This window comes from Dendrobates tinctorius, unplaced genomic scaffold, assembly GCF_039654945.1.
Source record: "Dendrobates tinctorius isolate UK_male_01 unplaced genomic scaffold, ASM3965494v1 ptg000083l, whole genome shotgun sequence".
In the NCBI taxonomy this organism is placed as follows: Eukaryota; Metazoa; Chordata; class Amphibia; order Anura; family Dendrobatidae; genus Dendrobates; species Dendrobates tinctorius.
In genome coordinates, this window is record NW_027361751.1 from 18,159,117 (window position 1) to 18,183,826 (window position 24,710).

General features: G+C 43.8%; 1 protein-coding gene across 2 annotated transcripts; it reads right to left on the bottom strand.

Moving 5' to 3' along the window:
- Positions 1-2,538: 2,538 nt before the first annotated feature.
- Positions 2,539-24,112, bottom strand: KGD4 (alpha-ketoglutarate dehydrogenase subunit 4). 2 transcript variants are annotated; one of them, XM_073584179.1, is made up of 4 exons: positions 23,848-24,112; positions 14,220-14,283; positions 12,837-13,045; positions 2,539-2,793 (listed from the first exon to the last, which is right to left on the bottom strand). In XM_073584179.1, exons 1-4 carry the CDS (start codon positions 23,962-23,964, stop codon positions 2,776-2,778), a joined length of 408 nt encoding a protein of 135 aa, XP_073440280.1. In that variant the 5' UTR covers positions 23,965-24,112; the 3' UTR covers positions 2,539-2,775. The 2 variants fall into 2 exon arrangements, with proteins under 2 accessions (XP_073440280.1, XP_073440281.1); XM_073584180.1 differs by having other exon boundaries at positions 23,926-24,103.
- Positions 24,113-24,710: the final 598 nt, after the last annotated feature.

Below are 24,710 nucleotides of genomic sequence, written 5' to 3' on the forward strand. Positions count from 1 at the left end.
ATGAATTGGCCAATTCATGGGTGCCCGTCAACCGCAGCAAGGTGACACTTCTCTGACGGGTCCTGTCTGAACCCTACCATATCCTACTATATATGCCAAGCAGAGGGGCACACATGAATTGGCCAAATCATGCGCTAAGAACCTTCGCTTTTGTAAGTACATCTTGCTGAGGGACAGAGCGTTTGGAAGTTTTTATTTCCATTGACATTATGTGTTTTGGCATTCACAGGGTGCTGCTGTGTTTTTTTTTATATATGCCTTGCAGTCACTGCAGCTTGCACCTATTCACACTTGGAATGTGCTGGTCAGGTTTTTTTATATATATATATATATATATATATATATATATATATATATATATATATATATATATATATATATATATATATATATATATACACACACACACACACACACACAGATACAGTGGGGAAAAAAAAGTATTTAGCCAGCCACCAATTGTGCAAGTTCTCCCACTTAAAAAGATGAGAGAGGCCTGTAATAGACATCATAGGTAGACCACAACTAGGAGAGTCAAAATGAGAAAACAAATCCAGAAAATCACCTTGTCTGATCTGGCAAGATTTATTTTTCAAATTATGGTGGAAAATAAGTATTTGGTCATTAACAAAAGTTCATCCCAATATTTTGCTATATATCCTTGTTGGCAATGACAGAGGTCAAACGTTTTCTGTAAGTCTTCATAAGGTTGGCACACACTGTTGGTGGTATGTTGGCCCATTCCTCCATGCAGATCTCCTCTAGAGCAGTGATGTTTTCTGGCCTGTCGCTGGGCAACACAGACTTTCTACTCCCTCCAAAAGTTTTCTATAGGGTAGACATCTGGAGACTGGCTAGGGCACTCCAGGACCTTCATATGCTTCTTATGAAGCCACTCCTTCATTGCCCTGGCGGTGTGCTTGGGATCATTATCATGCTGAAAGACCCATCCAGGTTTCATCTTCAATGCCCTTGCTGATGGAAGGAGGTTTGCACTCAAAATCTCACACTACATGGCCCCATTCATTCTTTCATGTACACGGATCAGTCGTCCTGGTCCCTTTGCAGAGAAAGAGTCCCAAAGCATGATGTTGTCACTCCCATGCTTAAAAGTGGGTATGGTGTTCTTTGGATGCAACTCAGCGTTCTGTCTCCTCCAAACACGTTGAGTTTTGTTTCTACCAAACAGTTCTACTTTGGTTTCATCAGACCATATGACATTCTCCCAATACTCTTCTGGATAATCCAAATGCTCTCTAGCAATCTTCAGACGGGCCCAGACATGTACTGGCTTAAGCAGAGGGACATGTCTGGATCTGAGTCCTTGGTAGCGTAGTGTGTTACTGATGGTAACTTTTGTTACGGTGGTCCCAGCTCTATGCCAGTCATTCACTATTTTCCCCCGTGTGGTTCTGGGATTTTTGCTCACCGTTCTTGTGATCATTTTGACCCCACGGGGTGAGATCTTGCGTGGAGCCCCATTTCAAGGGAGATTATCATTGGTCTTGTATGTCTTCCATTTTCTTATTATTGATCCCACAGTTGATTTCATCACACCAAGCTGCTTGCCTATTGCAGATTCAGTCTTCCCAGACTGGTGCAGGGCTACAATTTTGTGTTTCTGGTGTCCTTCGACAGCTTTGGTCTTCACCATAGTGGAGCTTGGAGTGTGACTGTTTGAGGTTGTGGACAGGAGTCTTTTATACTGATAAGTTCAAACAGGTGCCATTACTACAGGTAATGAGTGGAGGACAGAGGAGCCTCTTAAAGAAGAAGTTACAGGTCTGCGAGAGCCCGAAATCTTGCATGTTTTTAGGCGACCAAATACTTATTTTCCATCATAATTTGCAAAATAAATCTTTCCAAATCAGACAAGGTGATTTTCTGGATTTGTTTCCTCATTTTGACTCTCATAGCTGTGGTCTACCTATGATATCAATTACAGGCCGCTCTCATCTTTTTCAGTGGGAGAACTTGCACAATTGGTGGCTGATTAATACTTTTCTCCACTGTATATATAAACAGTCAATGTGTGGGAACTATTGATGAGCGCGCTTGCTCAAATAAGGGGGTTATCTGAGCATGCTCAGGTGCTAACAGTGTCTTCGGCGTGCTCGAATAATGTGTTTAAGTCCCCTCGGCTGCATATCACACGGCTCTTCAACAGCTGCAACACATGGGGGATTGCCTGTTAGCTAGGCTGTAGAACAGCCGCGATTCATGCAGCAGCAGGGACTCAAACATATTATTCGAGCACGCCAAAGACACTGGGTTAGCACCCGAGCATGTTCACGCATCACTTTTGGGAACACAAGAACCTCTGACCCCAGCCAGTGAGGAGGCCAGGAAATTCCCTGTCTGATAATATCAGATGGGTGGTATTTTGACTCTCTCAACGCCAGTTGATCAGCGGTTTGAAAGCCATAATGACCGCTTCATGTACTTGCACGCCACCTTCTTAACAGAGGCTGTACTGGGAATTGCAGAGTAATAAGCCACTATCTCACGGCAGATTACAAGGAAATTACAGGACTAAGATTACAAAAACATTTCCATTTAATTTCACAATTCTATTAATACAAAATGTTCTTGTCACCGTTCAGATAAAGAAAACCTCTTGTAGATATTAAGTGAATACAGAGGTGGAAGGCTTCTGATGCGTCACTTTCCTTCCTTTATTAAATCCACTATTTTACAATTATGTAGCATTACACAGATCCAGGTAAGCTCTGTAACAACAGGTAGGTACACTGGTGGTGGTCGATTGCTACCGTCTCATTCAGGACCTCCGCGCTGAAAAAACAGAACAGAAAATTAATGTAAAGCTACATTTGCTGTCATCAAACATTAGTTGTGTCAAGAAGGCCAAATTGTTTTCTAATGGAATATTTATATTTATTCTGCTTTCTTTCCACAATTACAGGGGCGGCCATCTTGCCCGAGCTGCGACACTGCTCTGTTAAAGCACCGCTCCAGTGTTTTGTTTTATTTCCGTCCTAGAGCGGTGCTAACATAAGATCCCTGCACCTCATTACACTCACCATCTTCAGCTGATCCCAGCACCACTCCGGTACTGCACCACCATCTTCTGACTGATCAGAAGTCAGAGGTAACGGTCGCAAGCTCCAAATATAAATGTATCAGAGCCAGAACAAGGCTCTCTTAGACTTACATTGAAAAGTGACCTGCAGCTCTCTCCAGCCAACACTGGAACAATCCAGCAGGTCACAAACTTCTGAAGACTGACTGGAGCGGCGCAGATAACAAATGAAGATGTCAACTGGTACATATGAGATTAGGGGTAGGGAATGTACATTAGTAGCACCACTCCAGGGAGTCAGTAAAAAAACAAAACCACTGGAGCGGTGGTTGAAATGATTTGCTTTACAGCAACCATAGGAAACAATAGGTCCTTTTTGATCATACAAATCTTGTCACTACTTTTTCGAAGTCCCTTTTCTGTTCCCCAGTGCACAAAGTAAGGCCCATAAAAGCATATTTGGGGGGAGTTTGGTGTGGAAGGACTTGATCAGCCGCACAGTAGCCCGATCTCAACACCACTGAATATATTTGACATGTACTAGAACAAAGATTGCGAGTCCTCTCCCCCAACATCAGTGTCTAGCCTCACCAATGTATAAACAATGTTGACGTTTTGGCCAGTTACATGGCCTTCATCAGAACGGGGGAACATTCCTAGAAAGCCTGATATTGCACTAGAGATATGCACTGCTGAGCAGGTGAAATGGCCCTTATTTTTGAATCGCTTTGATGAATCAGAGCAAAAGTGTTTGTATTTTACATGTTTTTTAGTCATTACCAGCAATGAAGAATTGCTGGTATCTTATGAGTTCACCTGAGCAGGAACAGCCATTCATTTCCCTATTGAATTTGAGGGAGTCTGGAGAGATTGGGCAGCAAATTTCTTATGAATAAAGCAAACCTAATACTACGCAGCCGATTCATCAGAATTTTAAGACAGAAAATTAGCATAAGAGCTTTGAAAAGTCACAATGGACGAAGCTGGAGAGGAGCCAAGGCGTGGCCACATGTGCCCGTTAACCCCTTCACGACCTTTGACGCCACATAGGCGTCATGAAAAGTCGTGCCAAAAATGAAAATGAAAATTGATGAAATATTACAATCCAGCCATGGCCGATGCTGCAGTAGCATCGGACATGGCTGGAGACCGTGATCGACCCCCCCCACGACTCACGGGGCCAATCGGCCCCCGATACTGACTGTCGGCGGCAATGTGCTGCCGCCGTCATCATCTGCTCCCCTCCCCCTTCTCTAGGCTCCCCCGACCTTCCAACCCCCTCACCCCCCCCGGTACCTCTGATATCCCTCTCCTGCTCCCAGTGTCCCGCGGTCCTGCTTCATGGGCGCCGACATCTTGGAAAATGGCGGGCGCATGCGCAGTGCGCCCGTCGGCTGCAGATTCATTCTATTTTTATCACTGTGAGAGTTTATCACAGTGATCAAAATAGAATGAAAAGTAAATAAACCCCCCGTTTATCACCCTCATAGGCATGAACAACTAATAAAATAAAGAAATTATTTTTATTTTTCCATTAGGGTTAGGGTTGGAAATAGGGTTAGGGCTAGGGTTGGAATTAGGGTTAGGGTTGGAATTAGGGTTAGGGGTGTGTTAAGGTTGGGGATAGGGATGTGTTGGGGTTAGGGTTGGAGTTAGAATTGAGGGGTTTCCACTGTTTAGGCACATCAGGGGGCCCCCCAACGTGACATGTGCAACCATTGATTCCAGCCAATTTTGCGTTCAAAAAGTCAAACGGTGCTCCCTCCCTTCCAAGCCCCGACGTGTGCCCAAACAGTGGTTTACCCCAACATATAGGGTATCAGCGTACTCAGGAAAAATTGCACAACAACTTTGGTGGTCTAATTTCTCCTGGTACCCTTGTGAAAATAAAAAATTGCGCACTAAAAAATAATTTTTTGAGGAAAAAAAAATATTTTTTATTTTCACGGCACTGCGTTATAATCTTTTGTGAAGCACTTAGGGGTTCAAAGTGCTCACCAGACATCTAGCTAAGTTCCTTGGAAGGTCTAGTTTCCAAAATGGGGTCACTTGTGGGGGGTTTCTACTGTTTAGGCATAGCAGGGGCTCTGCAAACGTAACGATGACCGCAGACCTTTCCATCAAAGTCTGCATTTCAAAACGTCACTACTTCCATTCTCAGCCCTTACATGCACCCAAACAATGGTTCCCCCCCAAAGATGGGGTATCAGCGTACTCAGAACAAACTGGACAACAACTTTTGGGGTCCAATTTCTCCTGTTATCCTTGTGAAAATAAAAATTTGCGAGCTAAAAAATCATTTTTTGAGGAAAAAAATGATTTTTTATTTTCACAGCTTTGCGCTATAAACTTCTGTGAAGCACTTGGGAGTTCAAAGTGCTCACCTCACATCTAGATAAGTTCCTTGGGGGGTCTAGTTTCCAAAATGGGGTCACTTATGGGGGGGTTCCACAGTTTAGGTACATCAGGGGCTCTGCAAATGTTACATGACGCCCACAGACCATTTCATCAAAGTCAGCATTTCATAATGTCACTACTTCCTTTCCGAGCCCCGACGTGTGCCCAAACAGCGGTCCCCACCCACATATGGGGTACCAGCGTACTCAGGACAAACTGGACAACAACTTTTGGGGTCCAGTTTCTCCTGGTACCCTTGTGAAAATAATGCGCACTAAAATATAATTTTTTGAGGAAAAAAAATATTTTTTATTTTCACAGCACTGCGTTATAATCTTTTGCGAAGCACTTGGGGGTTCAAAGTGCTCACTATGCATCTAGATAAGTTCCTTAGGGGGTCTAGTTTCCAAAATAGGCTCATTTGTGGGGGTGCTTCAATGTTTAGGCACACAGGGGCTCTCCAAACACGACATGGTGTCCGCTAACAATTAGAGGTAATTTTCATTTCAAAAAGTCAAATGGCGCTCCTTCCCTTCTGAGCCCTGCCGTGCGCCCAAACATTGGTTCCCCCCCACATCTGGGGTATCGGTATACTCAGAACAAATTGCACAACAACTTTTGTGGTCCAATGTCTCCTGTTACCCTTGTGAAAATAAAAAATAGCGTGCTAAAAAATCATTTTTGAGGAAAAAAAATGATTTTTTATTTTCACTGCTCTGTGTTATAAACTTTTGTGAAGCACCTGAGGGATCAAAGTGCTCACCTCAAATCTAGGTTCCATAAGGGGTCTAGTTTCCAAAATGGTATTACTTGTGGGGGGGATTTCACTGTTTAGGCACACCGGGGCTCTCCAAACGCGACATGGCGTCCAATAACGATTGGAGCTAATTTTCCATACAAAAAGTCAAATAGCGCTCCTTCCCTTCCGGACCCTGCCGTGCGCTCAAACAGTGGTTTATGACCACATATGAGGTATCGGTGTACTCAGGAGAAATTGCCCAACAAATTTTAGCATCCATTTTATCCTGTTGCCCATGTGAAAATGAAAAAACTGAGGCTAAAAGAAAATTTTTGTGAAAAAAAAAAGTACTTTTTTTTTACCGATCAATTTGTGAAGCACCTGGGGGGTTCAAAGTGATCATTATGCATCTACATAAGTTCCTTGGGGGGGTCTAGTTTCCAAAATGGGGTCACTTGTGGGGGAGCTCCAATGTTTAGGCACACGTGGCAACCGCTAAATGTTCCAGCATGTTTTCCATTGAAAAAGTCAAATGGCACTCCTTCCCTTCTGAGCCCTGCCATGTACCCAAACAGTAGTTTATGACCACATATGAGGTATCGGTGTACTCAGGAGAAATTTGCCCATGTGAAAATGAAAAAATTGATGCTAAATGAAAATTTTTGTTGTAAAAATTAAAATGTCCATTTTTTCTTTCCACGTTGCTTTAGTTCCTGTGAAACACCTGAAGGGTTAATAATCTTCTTGAATGTAGTTTTGAGTAGCTTGAGGGGTGCAGTTTTTAGAATGGTGTCAGTTTTGTGTATTTTCTGCCATATAGACCCCTCAAAGTGACTTCAAATGTGAGGTGGTCCCTATAAAAAATGGTTTTGTAAATTTTGTTGTAAAAATGAGAAATCGCTGATCAAAGTTTAACCCTTATAACTTCCTAACAAAAAAAAAAAAATTGTTTCCAAAATTGTGCTGATGTAAAGTAGACATGTGGGAAATGTTATTTATTAACTATTTTGTGTCACATAACTCTCTGGTTTAACAGAATAAAAATTCAAAATTTGAAAATTGCGAAATTTTCTAAATTTTTGCCAAATTTCTGATTTTTTCACAAATAAAAGCAAAAATTATCGACCTAAATTTACCACTAACATGAAGCCCAATATGTCACGAAAAAACAGTCTCAGAATCGCTAGGATCTGTTGAAGCGTTCCTGAGTTATTACCTCATAAAGGGACACTGGTCGGAATTGCAAAAAATGGCCAGGTCATTAACCCCTTCATGACCCAGCCTATTTTGACCTTAATGACCTGGCCATTTTTTGCAATTCTGACCAGTGTCCCTTTATGAGGTAATAACTCTGGAACGCTTCAACGCATCCTAGCGATTCTGAGATTGTTTTTTCATAACATATTGGGCTTCATGTTAGTGGTAAGTTTAAATCGATAATTTTTGCGTTTATTTGTGAAAAAATCAGAAATTTGGTGAAAATTTTGAAAATTTCGCAATTTTCAAATTTTGGATTTTTATTCTGTTAAACTAGAGAGTTGTGACATAAAATAGTTACTAAATAACATTTCCCACATGTCTACTTTACATCAGCATAATTTTGGAAGCAAAATATTTTTTTGTTAGGAAGTTATAAGGGTTAAAAGTTGACCAGTGATTTCTCATTTTTACAACAAAATTTGCAAAACCATTTTTTTAAGGGACCACCTCACATTTGAAGTCACTTTGAGGGGTCTATATGGCAGAAAATACCCAAAAGTGGCACCATTCTAAAAACTGAACCCCTCAAGCTACTCAAAACCACATTCAAGAAGATTATTAACCCTTCAGGTGTTTCACAGCAGCTAAAGCAATGTGGAAGGGAAAAATGGACATTTTAATTTTTCCAACACAAATTTTCTTTCAGCATCAATTTTTTCATTTTCACATGGGCAACAGGATAAAATGGATCCTAAAATTTGTTGGGCAATTTCCCCTGAGTACACCGATACCTCATATATGGTCATAAACCACTGTTTGGGCGCATGGCAGGCCTCAGAAGGGAAGGAGCGCCATTTGACTTTTTGAATGGAAAATATACGGGAATATTTAGCGCTTGCCATGTCGTGTTTGGAGAGCCCCTGTGCGCCTTAAACACTGGAGCTCCCCAAAAGTGACCCCATTTTGGAAACTAGACCCCCCAAGGAACTTATCTAGATGCATAGTGATCACTTTGAACCCCCAGGTGCTTCTCAAATTGATCCGTAAAAAAAAAAAAAAGTACTTTTTTTTCACAAAAATTATCTTTTAGCCTCACCTCAGTTTTTTCATTTTCACATGGGCAACAGGATAAAATGGATGCTAAAATTTGTTGGCCAATTTCTCCTGAGTACACCGATACCTCATATGTGGTCATAAACCACTGTTTGGGTGCACGGCAGGGCCCGGAAGGGAAGGAGCGCCATTTGACTTTTTGAATGGAAAATTAGCTCCAATCGTTATCGGACACCATGTCGCGTTTGGAGAGCCCCTGTGTGCCTAAACATTGGAGCTCCCCCACAAGTGATACCATTTTGGAAACTAGACCCCTTAAGGAACTTATCTAGATGTGTAGTGAGCACTTTGAACCCCCAAGTGCTTCACAAAAGTTTATAACATAGGAGCAGTGAAAATAAAAAATCATTTTTTTTCCTCAAAAATGATTTTTAGCACGCTATTTTTTATTTTCACAAGGGTAACAGGAGATATTGGACCACAAAAGTTTTTGTCCAGATTGCCCTGAGTACGCTGGTACCCCATAGGTGGGGGGGGGGGGGGCACTGTTTGGGTGCACGGCAGGGCGCAGAAGGGAATGAGCGCCATTTGACTTTTTGAAATGAAAATTAGCTCCAATCGTTAGCGGACACCATGTCGTGTTTGGAGAGCCCCTGTGTGCCTAAACTTTGGAGCTCCCCCACAAATGACCCCATTTTGGAAACTACACCCCCTAAGGAACTTATCTAGATGCATAGTGAGCACTTTGAACCCCCAGGTGATTCACAGAAGTTTATAATGCAGAGCAGTGAAAATAAAAAATCTTTTTTTTCCTAAAAAAAAATTTTTTTAGTTGGCAATTTTTTATTTTCACAAGGGTACTAGGATAAATTGGACCCCAAAAGTTGTTGTCCAGTTTGTCCTGAGTACGCTGGTACCCCATATGTGGGGGGAACCACTGTTTGGGCACACGTTGGGGCTCAGCAGGGAAGTAGTGACATTTTGAAATACTGACTTTGATGGAATGGTCTGCGGGCGTCATGTTACATTTGCTGAGCCCCTGTGTGTCTAAACAGTAGAAACCCCCCACAAGTGACCCCATTTTGGAAACTAGACCCCCCAAGGAACTTATCTAGATGTGTGGTGAGCACCTTGAACCCCCAAGTGCTTCACAGAAGTTTATAACGCAGAGCCGTGAAAATAAAAAATCATTTTTTTCCCTTAAAAAAAATGATTTTTAGCACGCAATTTTTTTTTCATAAGGGTAAGAGGATAAATTGGACCCCAAAAGTTGTTGTCCAGTTTGTCCTGAGTACGCTGGTACCCCATATGTGGGGGATGACCACTGTATGGGCACACGTCAGGGCTCGAAAGGGAAGTAGTGACGTTTTGGTATGCAGACTTTGATGGAATGGTCTGCGGGCATCATGTTACATTTGCAGAGCCCTTGATGTACCTAAACTGTGGAAACCCCCCACAAGTGACCCCATTTTGGAAACTAGACCCCATAAGGAACTTGCCTAGATGTGTGGTGAGCACCTTGAACCCCCAAGTGCTTCACAGAAGTTTATAACGCAGAACCGTGAAAATAAAAAATCTTTTTTTTCCTCAAAAAATGATTTTTTAGCCCGCAATTTTTTATTTTCACAATGGTAACAAGAGAAATTTGACCCCAAAAGTTGTTGTCCAGTTTGTCCTGAGTACGCTGGTACCCAATATGTGGGGAGGGACCATTGTTTGGGCACACGTCAGGGCTCGGAATGGAAGTAGTGACGTTTTGAAATGCAGACTTTGATGGAATAGTCTGCGGTCGTCATTACGTTTGCAGAGCCCCTGATGTGCCTAAACAGTGGAAACCCCCCACAAGTGACCCCATTTTGGAAACTAGACCTTCCAAGGAACTTATGTAGATGTATGGTGAGCATTTTCAACCCCCAAGTGCTTCACAGAAGTTTATAATGCAGAGACGTGAAAATGAAAAAAACATTTTTTTTTCCACAAAAATAATTTTTTAGCCCCCAATTTTTTTTTATTTTCCCAAGGGTAATAGGAGAAATTAGTCCCCAAACGTTGTTGTGCAATTTTTCCTGAGTACGCTGATACCCCATATGTGGGGGTAAACCACTGTTTGGGCACACGTCGGGGCTTGGAAGGGAGGGATCACCGTTTGACTTTTTGAACGCAAAATTGGCTGGAATCAAAGGTTGCACCATGTCGCGTTTGGAGACCCCCTGATGTGCCTAAACAGTGGAAACCCCACAATTCTAACTTCAACCCTAACCCCAACACATCCCTAACCACAGTCCTAACCCCAACACATCCCTGACTCCAATCCCAACCCCATCCATAACCCTAACCCCAACACTAACCACAAGCCTAACCCTAATTCCAACCCTCACCCTCTTTCCAACCCTCACCCTCTTTCCAACCCTCACCCTCTTTCCAACCCTCACCCTCTTTCCAACCCTCACCCTCTTTCCAACCCTCACCCTCTTTCCAACCCTCACCCTCTTTCCAACCCTCACCCTCTTTCCAACCCTCACCCTCTTTCCAACCCTCACCCTCTTTCCAACCCTCACCCTCTTTCCAACCCTCACCCTCTTTCCAACCCTAACCCTAATGGATAAAAAAAAAAAAAAATATTTTCTTTACTTTATTAGTTATGCCTACCTATGGGGGTGATAATCGGGGGGTTCATTTACTTTTTATTTCATTTTGATCACTGTGAGAGTGATCAAAATGAAATAATGGAATCTGCAGCCGGCAGATTCGGGCGGGCACACTGCGCATGCGCCCGCCATTTTCTAAGATGGCGGCGCCCATGAACCGGACCCGCCGGACACCGGGAGCGACGGGGGGACTTAGAAGGTGCCGGGGGCGGTGAGAGTGGGTGAGGGGGTTATCGGAAGCTGGCGGGGAGCGGAGGGAATGGGAGGGGGGGCAGATGATGACAGCGGCAGCAGATCGCCGCTGTCATTCAGTTGTAGGGGGGGCGATCGCCGGTGGGGGGGGGGGTTCGAATCGGTGTCTCCAGCCATATCCGATGCTACTGCAGCATCGGCAATGGCTGGATTGTAGTATTTCATCAATTTTCATTGATGAAATATTACTATCGCTCTGATTGGCTGTTAAAAGTGAAACAGCCAATCAGAGCGATCGTAGCCACGTGGGGGCGAAGCCACGCCCCCTGTGGTGAATTACAAAGCCCCCTGTATCTGCGGGTCAGGTGACCTTTCATTGACCCCGGTCACCCGACCCGCAGGGGGGCTTTGAATTCATGACACAGGGTATGCGTCATAGGTCGGATTGGCACCGACTTTCATGACGCATACGCTGTGTCACAGGTCGGGAACCGGTTAAGGTCAAAATAGGCTGGGTCATGAAGGGGTTAAAGGATTTAAAAATGTTAGTAAATAGCGCCTTGGAATAGCAAAGAGCACATTAAAGGAGTTATCCACAATTGGGATATCTGTTAAAACCTGTATTCGTCAGTGTAAAATAAAAATAACAGATACCCGTCTACTGCACCGGCGCAGTGCCGAGTCTCCCCGTGTTCATGTGATATTGTGACACCATGCGAGTGCTGCAGACAGTCGTCTGCAATGCTCATCCTTTCCCCCTGATTGCTGGGACAGCGTTGGTGCGAGAGGAGAGCATCTGTTATTTTTATTTTACACTGTGAAATACAGTAATTCATCAATTAGTAGACAGCCTCTTAAAAAAAGAACATCTATTTTCAATGCCAACTATTAGATCGTCATATTTAAAAGGAACCCGATTAGAGATCCATACCTCCCAAACCACGAGCACCACGAAGCAGAAATGGATTGTACGATTCCAGCATGAATGTCTTACTCTGGAACAATAAGGCATGTCAGAGAAAACATACTTTAAAAGAGACGTTCGAGGGATTGTGTGTTTTGGATGATTAGTCAGAGGTAGGACCCAAGGCGATATCTCCTCAACCATCTTCCCAAGGCTTACAGGACTCTTTATATATCTGTGTAAGTCCAGACCCGTCAGTCTAGTCACCTGAGACACATTGTCTCTTCCTTCAAAGTATGCTTTCTCTGAACTGATGCAGTCTTTCAGAATAAAATATACATGGCTGCATTAACACCACCAGTGTCTGATTCATGCTGCACCTAGTTAGCTCAGCCTAAATCTCCCGTCTGGTTCACATTAAAAAGGTACTCCGGGGAGATTAAAAATGATTGTAGAGGCCATGCCTTCATAAGCTATGAAGGTAGCATGAATAGTGTTGTATCCCACCCTCAGACTACCTGCGATCCAGTGTTACGCTGCAGCTGCTCCTCACTGCTCCCCCCCCTCCCTTACAATATTTTTTTTTATCTCCTCGGAGTACCCTTTACAGCAGTGCCTCTGTGCCTGTAAAGATCTAGGAGAGCTCACTGGCAGTGGCCTTACTTGTATATAGTCCATCTCCTCAACAGATACAGCTTTTCTCCTGTATTTCTGCGGCAGTGACCTCAGCAGTTCACTTGTGTCTGGGGAGCCCTGCACTTTACGGACAGGTGCAGGATTCGGAGCTCCAGGGGGGTTTTCGCTGGTGGCCTGATGTGCTGTTAGTGGAGGAGTAGTAAATGGGTAGATCATAGACTTCAAGGCTTCTTGTACTAAACAAACAGAAACCAAAGATTACATATTACAAATGGAGACTTCCCATCCATCAAAAACACATACGCATCTCCCGCTGTGATCATGGGTGGGATAATCCTTTGCTTTTGGTTTCGTCTTCAAACTTTGCGACAATTCGGAATTGTCACATCCCACAAACGCATCTATCGACAGCAGGAGGCCACAGTTATGGGACGGAGTGTTGGAGATCGAAGGAGCAGGAGAGAGGAAGATTTCCTAAGATTTCTATATTCCAATTCTGTTCCTTTCTTTGGGGTGTCCCCTTATACAGCTCCACAAAAAGGGGCACCTGTTAATGCAATGATATAAGCCCACTGGCCATTCCATGGTGAACTCCTAACTGGGTTCTTCTGTGAGCGTTTGGTGTGGGATCACATAGAAACTATGGCAATGTAGCACCAGCAGGGTAAACACAAAAAAAACACCCCGGCCTTGGACCACAATCCCCTATAAACTTTATAGCGCACTGACAGACGATCCGCCACTTCTCCATGAACATGGAAAGATGGCAAAGACTCACTTCACCACACAACCCAGTACTCAAACTGAAAGCAGCGATAACAGAAACCTGTATGACGCCTCCTGCTATATACAAATACCTGAGTCTAATGGGTAAAGACTAGTGATGAGCGAACGTGCTTGGATAAGGTGTAATCAGCCTGGCTCGGGTGCTAACCAAGTGACTTTGGTGGGCTCGAAAAATGTGTTTGAGGCCGCACGGCTGCATGTCTCTCCGCTGTTCGACAGCCGCAACACATGCAGGAATTGAGACATGGAGCCGCGGGGACTCTAACATATTTTTCGAATACGCCTAAGACACTCGATTAGCACCTGAGCATGCTCAGATAACACCTTATCCAAGTACGCTCGCTAATCACTAGTAGAGAAGTAAAGAAGTAATAGCAAGAAAAACCAGAAAGAGGATAGACTAGTACAGCAGGATTCCCTCCTGGCTAGTGCTGTGATACGTCAGGGGTCACAGTGCGGCCCGACATTAACAACTTATGAGCCACGATGGATCTACTCTTGGCACAGAGACTTCTTTGTATACGTGGCTACCCAAAACTGTTAATCTTGGGAAAAATATTTTTTTTTTGGAGCCAACTCAGTCTGAATTAAAAACTTTGGGTAACTTACTGGTCAGACACTCACCGTTGGGTTTTGGACTGCTCTTTCTATCGGGGAATCTAATGGTTGGCACATGAGGCTTCACGACCTGTAGAAAATGTGAACACAGACATGAAATTGATGCATAATAATATTTTACACTGACAGTTAACATCAGAGAGCCGGCGGTATTACAGATAGCTGATATGGCGTGTCTTGTACCTACCCGCATTCCCTATTTCTCTGCTATTTTTCTCAGACATGTATAAATAAAGTGATAAATTCTTGTTAAAGGGATCGTCAGGGACTTTAACACTGATGGCCTATCATGTCAATCAGCTGCTTCTGATCGCGGTGACTGGAACTGCTCCTTTGCGGAGTTGCACAGCTCCGTTGCGGTACCTGGCCATGGCCACTATTTGGCACTCTCACCTCCTGATTTAAATAGGTGGCGGATGTGCAGCACCTGGCTGTGGCTTCTATGGTCTATGCAGCTCCCAGTTCTGTCCGATACCGGAAACAGCTGATCTGCGGGGTGCAGCGTCGGAACCCCACCAATCAGACACTGATGACATATCCTTTAACGTTTATGGCCTATGCTTAGTCCAGGACGAACCCTTTAATCACAGGTATCCGTGCACCGTCTGCCAGCACTGAAGGTGTCAAGATCCTACCAACCTTCAGTTTATTTACACACGTCCAGAAGGAATAACAGAGGAACTGACCAAGGAAATTTCCAAAACAAATGGCTCCAGAACAGTTTTTTTGATTGCTACATGAAAAACTAAACACGTTAGGAGATCCAACAGGTCCTCTCAAAGTGGGGGCTTTCTAACATGAGTTTCATGGTCCAGAAAGTTAAAAATGCTGTGTGTGAATCCAGCCTCATCATGGTGCACATTCAGGACTTCTCTCTAGTAGTCATAAGTGCAGAGAGTGTCTCCTGCTACCAAGGACAAGCTTGTGCATTACTGATTTATCACAATATCACCATGATATTCAGTAGCGCAGTACAGAGGTTACAACAGACCTCTGTCCCAATTGATCGGGTGCCACGTAGGACTACATCAGTCATACAATGGCTCTTGCTGGATAAATATGCACCTGCCCACAATGCCCACTGGCACCAGGGGCATTCAGGACCTGCGATGATCAGATGATTACCAGCACTTCTAGAAATGGAGATGTGGGTTAGAGAAGGGCTCTGTAAATGGGAAAACTATAGACAGCACAATTCTTGGTACCGGGCGCATACCCTTTTCCAACTATAAAAATTAAACCTCACAATAATAATTTCATTTCTATAGCACCAACATATTCCACAGCAATTTACATTTTAGGAGGAAACTTGTACAGACAATAAAAGACATTACAGCATAACACAGAAGTCATCAGGAGTGAGGTCCCCACTGCTCGCAAGCTACAATCTATGGCTATAGGGGGACGCGAAAGGTGGATGGTAATAAGGGATTGTGTCGTACGGTCCGGCCAGCAATAAAGTACATAGGAGGATTCACATAACGCTGCATGATCCAGTCACCGGCCGGTATGTGGACAGTACAGACGCAGAGGGCTAATAAGTGATGGGGGTGTAAACAGAGGCTACCAGGGTCCTCTTTTGAAGGTGGTTTTGGGCAAAACATGATTAGTTAGATAAGTGAGGTGAGGCGAGGCGATAGGCCAGTCTACAGAAATGTGTTTTTAGGGGATTCATCTAACTGTCCTGGGTAGTGCATTCCAATGAATTGTCGCAGCACATGAGAAATCATGGAGACAGGAGTGAGAGGCCAGGCTGTGGAGTCAGAGTTTGTAGAAAATAGACAACTACTAAGATATATAATAAATTGGGTACAGTAGTACAGTGCAGGATGTGCTGTAAGTGTTTTCATAATTTGGGAAAGTGATGAAATGTCCTATAAATGTCTGTTCTGTTTCTGATCTAAGGATCTCGGCTTCTAGTTGAGATGAATCTGTGCTGCACTTTATATACATGCTCAGTAGTGACGAGTGCTGGGGAGTCATAGCGGAGATTATGATCATCATTATTATAGCGCCTTTTATTCCATGACGCTTTACATGTGAGGAGGGGTATACATAATACATACCAGGGTGGATAAAAATCAATGTTTTTTTTTTAAAAAAAAAAATCGGATTTTTTTGATTTAAATCGGATTTTTTTTCAATAAACTGCTTTTTGAGGAAAATATTTTACCATCCAAAGGTTCTTCCATCATGAGATAAAGCTGAGTTGTTTAACTCAGTAGAATAAAGGCTGTATATGTGTAACATTCACAATGCCATGCTCTTCCAGAGGTTTCTGTAGGATTAGTGGGCAGTTTCTCTCCTATATTATCACAGACACTCGCTTTACTTACGCAGTTCTCAAAACTGAATTTGACTCCGCAGAGGTCCCAGCCTCTTCTTCACGGCAAAAATGTTACAACATGAACAGAGTTGAGAAAAAGACCTTAATCCTATTGTTCTACAAACCTATGAATACAGAATCAACCCCTTCAGTGCCAAGTCCAAGAAGTTAGACAATATGTTTCTGATTGTTTGGAGTGGAATAGATCTGCACAACACAAGAAGAATGTGAATCTAAGTGTGAGGAGGAGGAAGGGCAAGCAGACAAGAAAATGAAAGTGAAACTTTGAGCACAATACTGCAGCATAGCCACAGACAGACAAGTCTGGATCTGTTTGTGTGTACGATCTGAGGTTTATTACATTCTTTCCTTATAATGGCAGCAGGCCGTAAAAGAGACCCAGTTTGGGAATATTTTAATGAAGCTCCTTCGCCTATCAGTAAGGCAGGCATGCGTGCAAAATGCAAACGATGCAACAAAGAGATGCAAGGCCTGGTGGCGCGAATGAGGCAACATCATGAGAAGTGCGGTGATGAAGATGACCAAAGAAACACTTCTGAACAGGCAGGATCTTCAGGTTGGTAAACATTTTTATTGAATCCTATTTCTAAAGACTGAACTGTCATGTGTGAGAAAAATTATATTTCTTATTATTACTGCATGTTACTGTCATTTGGTACAGTTATGAAGAAAAACAAATATTCCTTTTGGGGCAGGGGCAGTGATGTGTTGTGTACAATAAGCAGAAATTGTATAAACAATAAAATAACAGCATTGACTTTTTTTGTTTACGGGAATTCATGGATTCTAGAAACTATCCACCTCCAAGATCACCATCATCCTGTTCTACAGTTTCAGAGTTATCCATCCAGGATAGTGCTTCATTAGCAGCATCACCATCACCCAAAAGGAAGAAAAAACCTTTACCTCCTGGAACCACCATAGATAGGTTTGTGATAAGAACTAGCAGATTAGAAAAAGAGTTGATTGATGAAAAAATTGCCCAGTTTATTTATGCAACGAACTCTTCTTTCCGTCTGACTGAGAACCCACATTTCATTAATATGGTTCAGTCATTGAGACCAGGATACAGTCCACCCAGCAGAGCTGATGTTGCAGGGAAACTGCTGGATCAAGTGTATGACAGAGAAATGGAGCAATGTGCAACAGCTCTGGAGGGTAAAATTGTTAACCTAAGTATTGATGGGTGGAGTAATGTCCACAATGATCCTATTGTATGTGCTTGTATAACAACAGAAGAAGGTAAAGTCTTCCTTGCACAAACAACTGATACGTCAGGAAATGCACACACAGCAGAATACTTACAAGAAGTGGCAGTAAAAGCTATAACGACATGTGAACAAAAATTCAAATGTCTGACAATGCTGCAAACGTATCCAAGATGAGAAGAGATTTAGAAGAGCAGGGAGGGAATACAAAGCTGCTAATAACATATGGTTGCAGTGCTCATTTGCTGCACCTCTTAGCCAAAGACTTAAGTGTTCCAGAAATAAAGGCTAATGTTGTTGAAATTGCTAAATACTTCCGTAATAATCATTTTGCTGCAGCAGCTCTGAAAAGGATGGGTGGAACCAAGCTAACGCTCCCACAAGATGTTAGATGGAACTCTGTGGTGGACTGTTTTGAGCAGTATATCAAAAACTGGCCTATTCTGATGACACTTTGTGAAGAAAATCGAGATAAAATAGATGGCACTGTCACGGCCAAAATCCTCAACATTGGGCTTAAGAGAAATGTTGAACATATGCTGAGCTTCCTGAAACCCATCTCTCAAGCTTTAAACAAAATACAGAAAAATAGCTGTTTTATTGCGGATGCTGTTGAAATTTGGAAGGAACTGAGTGAACACTTAAAAACAGAACTACACATGGACAGAATTAAATTACAAGCAGTAAACAAACGAATGGGACAAGCACTGACTCCAGCTCATTTTTTTGGCAAATATTGTCAATATCCAATATCAGGGTCAAAACCTAAGTGCTGAGGAAGAGGAGTTAGCTATGACATGGGTATCCAGCAATCATCCATCTTTAATGCCAACTATAATAAACTTCAGAGCTAAGGGGGAACCATTCAAGAAATATATGTTTGCTGAAGATATTTTAAGGAAGGTCACCCCAGTAAACTGGTGGAAGTCACTTAAGCGCTTGGATTTAGAGACTGTTCAAGTAATGATTTCACTTTTAACAGCAGTAGCTTCTTCTGCAGGCGTTGAAAGAATATTCTCTTCCTTTGGACTCATTCATTCTAAATTGAGAAATCGGTTGGGACCCAATAAAGCAGGAAAGCTTGTTTTTCTTTTCCAGATTATGAATAGGAACAAAGAAGATGATGATGAAGATGACGACGACGACAAGTGAGCTACAGAGGACAGCAGGGACAGTAGTATTTAAGTTTTTCATGTGTCGGCTGGGCTGACAGTCTAAGTTTCTTAAAATATATATATATTTTGTTTAGCCAAATTAGTTAACAAACATGGATGTTTGTTTAAGCAAATAACTTATGCTGTAATGTTGTTATTGTTTCAGTTAAATAAATCTATTTAAATTGTTATTAAGGTCAGGATTATTTTTCTCCTTCCTAAGTACAACAGAACAGTGGTGTCCAAATATGAATGATTAACCCATTAAACTGGGGAGAAAAAAGTAATATAAAAAGTGATTCTAAAAATCTTCATCTACTTGCATGTTAAAGTAGCAAGAACTAGTTTAGGTAGAAACTTTGATTTAAATCACTGATTTAAATCAAGCCTTACTGACTAGTGATTTAAATCGTGATTTAAATCAAATCCACCCTGATACATACAAGTACAGTAATAACAATACAAGTCACGACTGGTACAGGATGAGAGAGGACCCTGCCCGTGAGGGCTCACAATCTACAAGGGATGGGTGAGGATACACTAGGCGAGGGTAGAGCTGGTCGTGCAGCGGTTAGGTGGATCGGTAGTGACTGCAAGTTGTGGGCTTGTCGGAAGAGGTAGGTCTTCAGGTTCTTTTTGAAGGTTTCCATGGTAGAGTCTGATATTTTATGGTAGAGAGTTCCAGAGTAAGGGGGATGCGCGGGAGAAGTCTTGTATGCGATTGTGGGAAGAGGAGATAAGAGGGGAGTACAGAAGGAGATCTTGTGAGGGTCGGAGGTTTCGTGCAGGTAAGTACCGGGAGACGAGGTCACAGATGTATGGAGGACCCAGGTTGTGGATGACTTTGTATGTCATGGTTAGGGTTTTGAACTGGAGTCTTTGGGTAATGGGAAGCCAGTGCATGGATTGGTGGGTGGGTGGGGGGGGGGTTTGGTAGTCCAGGGAATAGCGGGGGGGACAGGTGGATTAGTCTGGCAGCAGAGTTTGGAATAGATTGGAGGGGTGCGAGAGTGTTACAGGGGAGGCCACAGAGCAGGAGGTTGCAGTAGTCAAGGTGGGAGATGAGGGCAAGGACTAGGGTTTTTGCAGGTTCTTGGTTGAGGAATGTACAGTTGTAGCAAAAAGTATTGACACCCCTGCAATTCTGTCAGATAATACTCAGTTTCTTCCTGAAAATGATTGCAATCACAAATTCTTTGGTATTATTATCTTCATTTAATTTGTCTTAAATGAAAAAACACAAAAGAGAATGAAGCAAAAAGCAAAACATTGATCATTTCACACAAAACTCCAAAAATGGGCCAGAAAAATGTATTGGCACCCACAGCCTAATACTTGGTTGCACAACCTTTAGCCAAAATAACTGCGACCAACCGCTTCCGGTAACCATCAATGAGTTTCTTACAATGCTCTGCTGGAATTTTAGACCATTCTTCTTTGGCAAACTGCTCCAGGTCCCTGATATTAGAAGGGTGCCTTCTCCGAACTGCCATTTTTAGATCTCTCCACAGGTATTCTATGGGATTCAGGTCTGGACTCATTGCTGGCCACCTTAGAAGTCTCCAGTGCTTTCTCTCAAACCATTTTCTAGTGCTTTTTGAAGTGTGTTTTGGGTCATTGTCCTGCTGGAAGACCCATGACCTCTGAGGGAGACCCAGCTTTCTCACACTGGGCCCTACATTACATTATGCTGCAAAATTTGTTGGTAGTCTTCAGACTTCATAATGCCATGCACACGGTCAAGCAGTCCAGTGCCAGAGGCAGCAAAGCAACCCCAAAACATCAGGGAACCTCCGCCATGTTTGACTGTATGTAGGGACCATGTTCTTTTCTTTGAATGCCTCTTTTTTTCTCCTGTAAACTCTATGTTGATGCCTTTGCCCAAAAAGCTCTACTTTTGTCTCATCTGACCAGAGAACATTCTTCCAAAACGTTTTAGGCTTTTTCTGGTAAGTTTTGGCAAACTCCAGCCTGGCTTTTCTATGTCTCGGGGTAAGAAGTGGGGTCTTCCTGGGTCTCCTACCATACAGTCCCTTATCATTCAGACGCCGACGGATAGTACGGGTTGACACTGTTGTACCCTCGGACTGCAGGGCAGCTTGAACTTTTTTGGATGTTAGTCGAGGCTCTTTATCCAACATCCGCACAATCTTGTGCGTTGAAGTCTCTTGTCAATTTTTCTTTTCCATCCACATCTAGGGAGGTTAGCCACAGTGCCATGGGCTTTAAACTTCTTGATGACACTGCGCACGGTAGACACAGGAACATTCAGGTCTTTGGAGATGGATTTGTAGCCTTGAGATTGCTCATGCTTCCTCACAATTTGGTTTCTCAAGTCCTCAGACAGTTCTTTGGTCTTCTTTCTTTTCTCCATGCTCAATGTGGTACACACAAGGACACAGGACAGAGGTTGAGTCAACTTTAATCCATGTCAACTGGCTGCAAGTGTGATTTAGTTATTGCCAACACCTGTTAGGTGCCACAGGTAAGTTACAGGTGCTGTTAATTACACAAATTAGAGAAGCATCACATGATTTTTCGTACAGTGCCAATACTTTTGTCCACCCTCTTTTTTATGTTTGGTGTGGAATTATATCCAATTTGGCTTTAGGACAATTCTTTGTGTTTTTTCATTTAAGACAAATTAAATGAAGATAATAATACCAAAGAATTTGTGTTTGCAATCATTTTCAGGAAGAAACTGAGTATTATCTGACAGAATTGCAGGGGTGTCAATACTTTTGGCCACAACTGTACGGATCTGTGAAATATTTTTGAGTTGAAGTCGGCAGGAAGTGGAAAGGGCTTGGATATGTGGTTTGAAAGAGAGATCAGTGTCAAGGATAACCCCGAGGCAGCGAGCTTGTGGGACTGGAGAGAGTGAGCAGCCATTTACTTTAATGGATAGGTCCATTGGGGGGGGGGGGGGTCACATGAGATGGGGGAAAGATGATGAATTCTGTTTTGTCCATAGTAAGTTTTAGAAATCTAGCGGAGAAGAAGGATGAAATAGCAAACAGACATTGAGGGATTCTGGTTAGTATGGAGGTGATAGCTGGTCCAGAGATGTAGATCTGTGTGTCATCAGCATAGAGGTGATACTGAGAGCCATGAGATTCTATGAGCTGTCCGAGGCCGAAGGTGTAAATGGAGAAGAGCAGGGGCCCTAGGACTGAACCTTGCGGGACTCCGACGGATAGGGGGCGCGGTGAGGAGGTGGTGCTGTGCGAGTTGGAGACGCTGAATGTCCGGTCTGTTAGGTATGACCTAGATAGGGCCAAGTCTGTGATACCAAGAGATGAGTGGGTCTGTAATAATAGGGAATGGTCCACTGTGTCAAAGGCAGAGGACAGGTCCAAGAGGAGGAGGACAGAGTAGTGTCGCTTGGCCTTGGCAGCTGGTACGTCATTGGTGACCTTAGTTAGGGCACTTTCAGTGGAGTGGTGTGGCCGGAAGCCAGATTGTAATCGGTCAAGGAGGGAGCAAGAAGAGAGGTGGGAGGACAGTTCAAGATGGAGATGTTGTTCCAGTAGTTTTGAGGCAGAGGGGAGAAGTGATATAGGTCAATAGCTAGATACAGAGGATGGGTCAAGGGAGGGCTTTTTGAGGATAGGTGTGATTGAGGCATGTTTAAAGCTTGAGGGGAAAACACCAGTTGTTAGTGATAGGTGGAAGAGGTGGGTTAGGGTTGGGATGAAGACTGTGGTGAGGTTTGGGATGAAGTGGGATGGGATCGGGTCAAGTGCACAGGTGGTGAGATGTGATCTTGAGAGTAGAGCGGAGAGCCGATTTTCTGTAATGGTGGAGAAGTTGGTTTTGGAGGAGGAGGGCTGGGCAGTTAGGAAGAAGGGTACTGGGGGTTGTTGACCAAGACTGTCTCTGATGTCTCAATCTTCTCCTTGAAAAATGAGGCAAAGTCTTCAGCTGAGATGAGTGGGGAGGGAGGAGAGAATTGAAGGTGTTGAATAACTGTTTAGGGTTGTGAGACAGGGAGGAGATGAGAAGTAGGTTTGTTTTGCTGCAGCGAGTGTGGCCTTGAAAGTAGTGAGGGACTGTGATGAATCTCTGCTGCACTTTATGTACATGCTCAGTAGTGACCGGTGCTGTGGGGTCATAGAGATGAATCTGTGCTGCACTTTATGTATATGCTCAGTAGTGACCAGTGCTGTGGGGTCAGAGGAGATGAATCTGTGCTGCACTTTATATACTTGCTCAGTAGTGACCAGTGCTGTGGGGTCAGAGGAGATGAATCTGTGCTGCACTTTATATACTTGCTCAGTAGTGACCAGTGCTGTGGGGTCAGGGAAATTGAGGAGTTGGAGGTTTGGGTTACTGACCCCATGGCCCTGGTGGGAGGTTGGGATTATAGAGGATGTTAGTCTTAGGTCATTGGCATAATGGCGGGCCAAGGTTGGGTGCTAGACTGAGATGAGGGAGCCGCTGAACCTTTCTTGTAGAGATCAGAGGTGCTAGTAATGAGACATCTAGTGTACAAGTAATATGCGAATCAGGCTGCAGGTGCACTGGGGCGTGTCTATGCACTCAAACCGCTATTTGGTGCACTGACGCCCCCAATGCGCTTCCAGCCAGATTTGAATATACATTTCTCATGACTGTCATATCAGAGCTATACGAGACAGGTGTGGTGTTTATGGGGGGCACAACCCTATACCTTTACCAGGACTACTATATGTAAAAGTGTTTTTTTTGTCACCCATTTTCTCCATGCAGCGGCGGCCCCTACACAGCAGAGCTGGAGAGATTGCACAGACAGTAAATTGGGCAGGTGACAGCCAGCAGCAGGGGGCACAGGCTGCCGGCTCTGATGCCAGGGTCACCCTTACTTCTCCTCTGCAGGGTCACAGTCCCGACTCCACAACCTGCAGAGGACGCGGCGCCCAGCTTAGGGCTGACTCATGACTCACTCCAGCAGGCGGACATCTACCGGCTCCGGTCGCCGGGGAAGTGGCCTTGACAGCCTGTTCTCTACATAGTTTTCTTACCTGGACGACCCTGCTGGCCGCCGCCATCTTACTCCCCATGGCGACCCCTAGCGGTACTTCCGCAGCCGGAGGAAGAAAGAGGCGGAGGCGGAGGCGGGATCACGTGACCAGCTGTCACCACAGTGCTCGTGCACACAGCGGTCCTGAATGATTGCCGGCAGCTCTCCGTCCAGCAGCGAGGCCTCATTATCACCGGAGAGACTGTTAAGCCTCTACAAAGAACAATCTCCCTGCTCCAATTTTTAGCCATTCAGGGGCCGATTCATCCAGTGATTTTCCACAGAATTCTGGAGTAAAAATACTTGAAATAATGAAAAAATTTTGCACAAAGAAAAAAAAAACAAAAACCCTAAGGCTGTGTGCACACGCTGCGGATTTTGCTGCGGGTCCGCAGCGTTTCTGGCCCTGCGGGTCCACAGCAGAGTCTGCTGCGTTGTACAGTACCACTTTACTCTATGTAAAATGGAAACCGCAGTGCACATGCTGCAGAATTTTCCGTGCGGTTTTGCTGCGGTTTCAAATCCGCAGAAAGAAATGACATGTCACTTCTTTACTGCGGATTCCGCTGCGGTTTACCATCTCCCCCATTGTAGAGGTGATAAACTGCAGCCTAATCCGCAGGTCTTTTGACCTGAAATTTACAAAATCCACAGGGAGAAATCCGCAGCACCTAAAAACTAGGTGTGCGCATACCCTAAGGCTATGTGCACATGGAGTTTTTTGGATCTGCGGATTTTGTAGTTAGCATGTGCACAGCGTTTTTGTTTTTTTTTACATAGGAAATA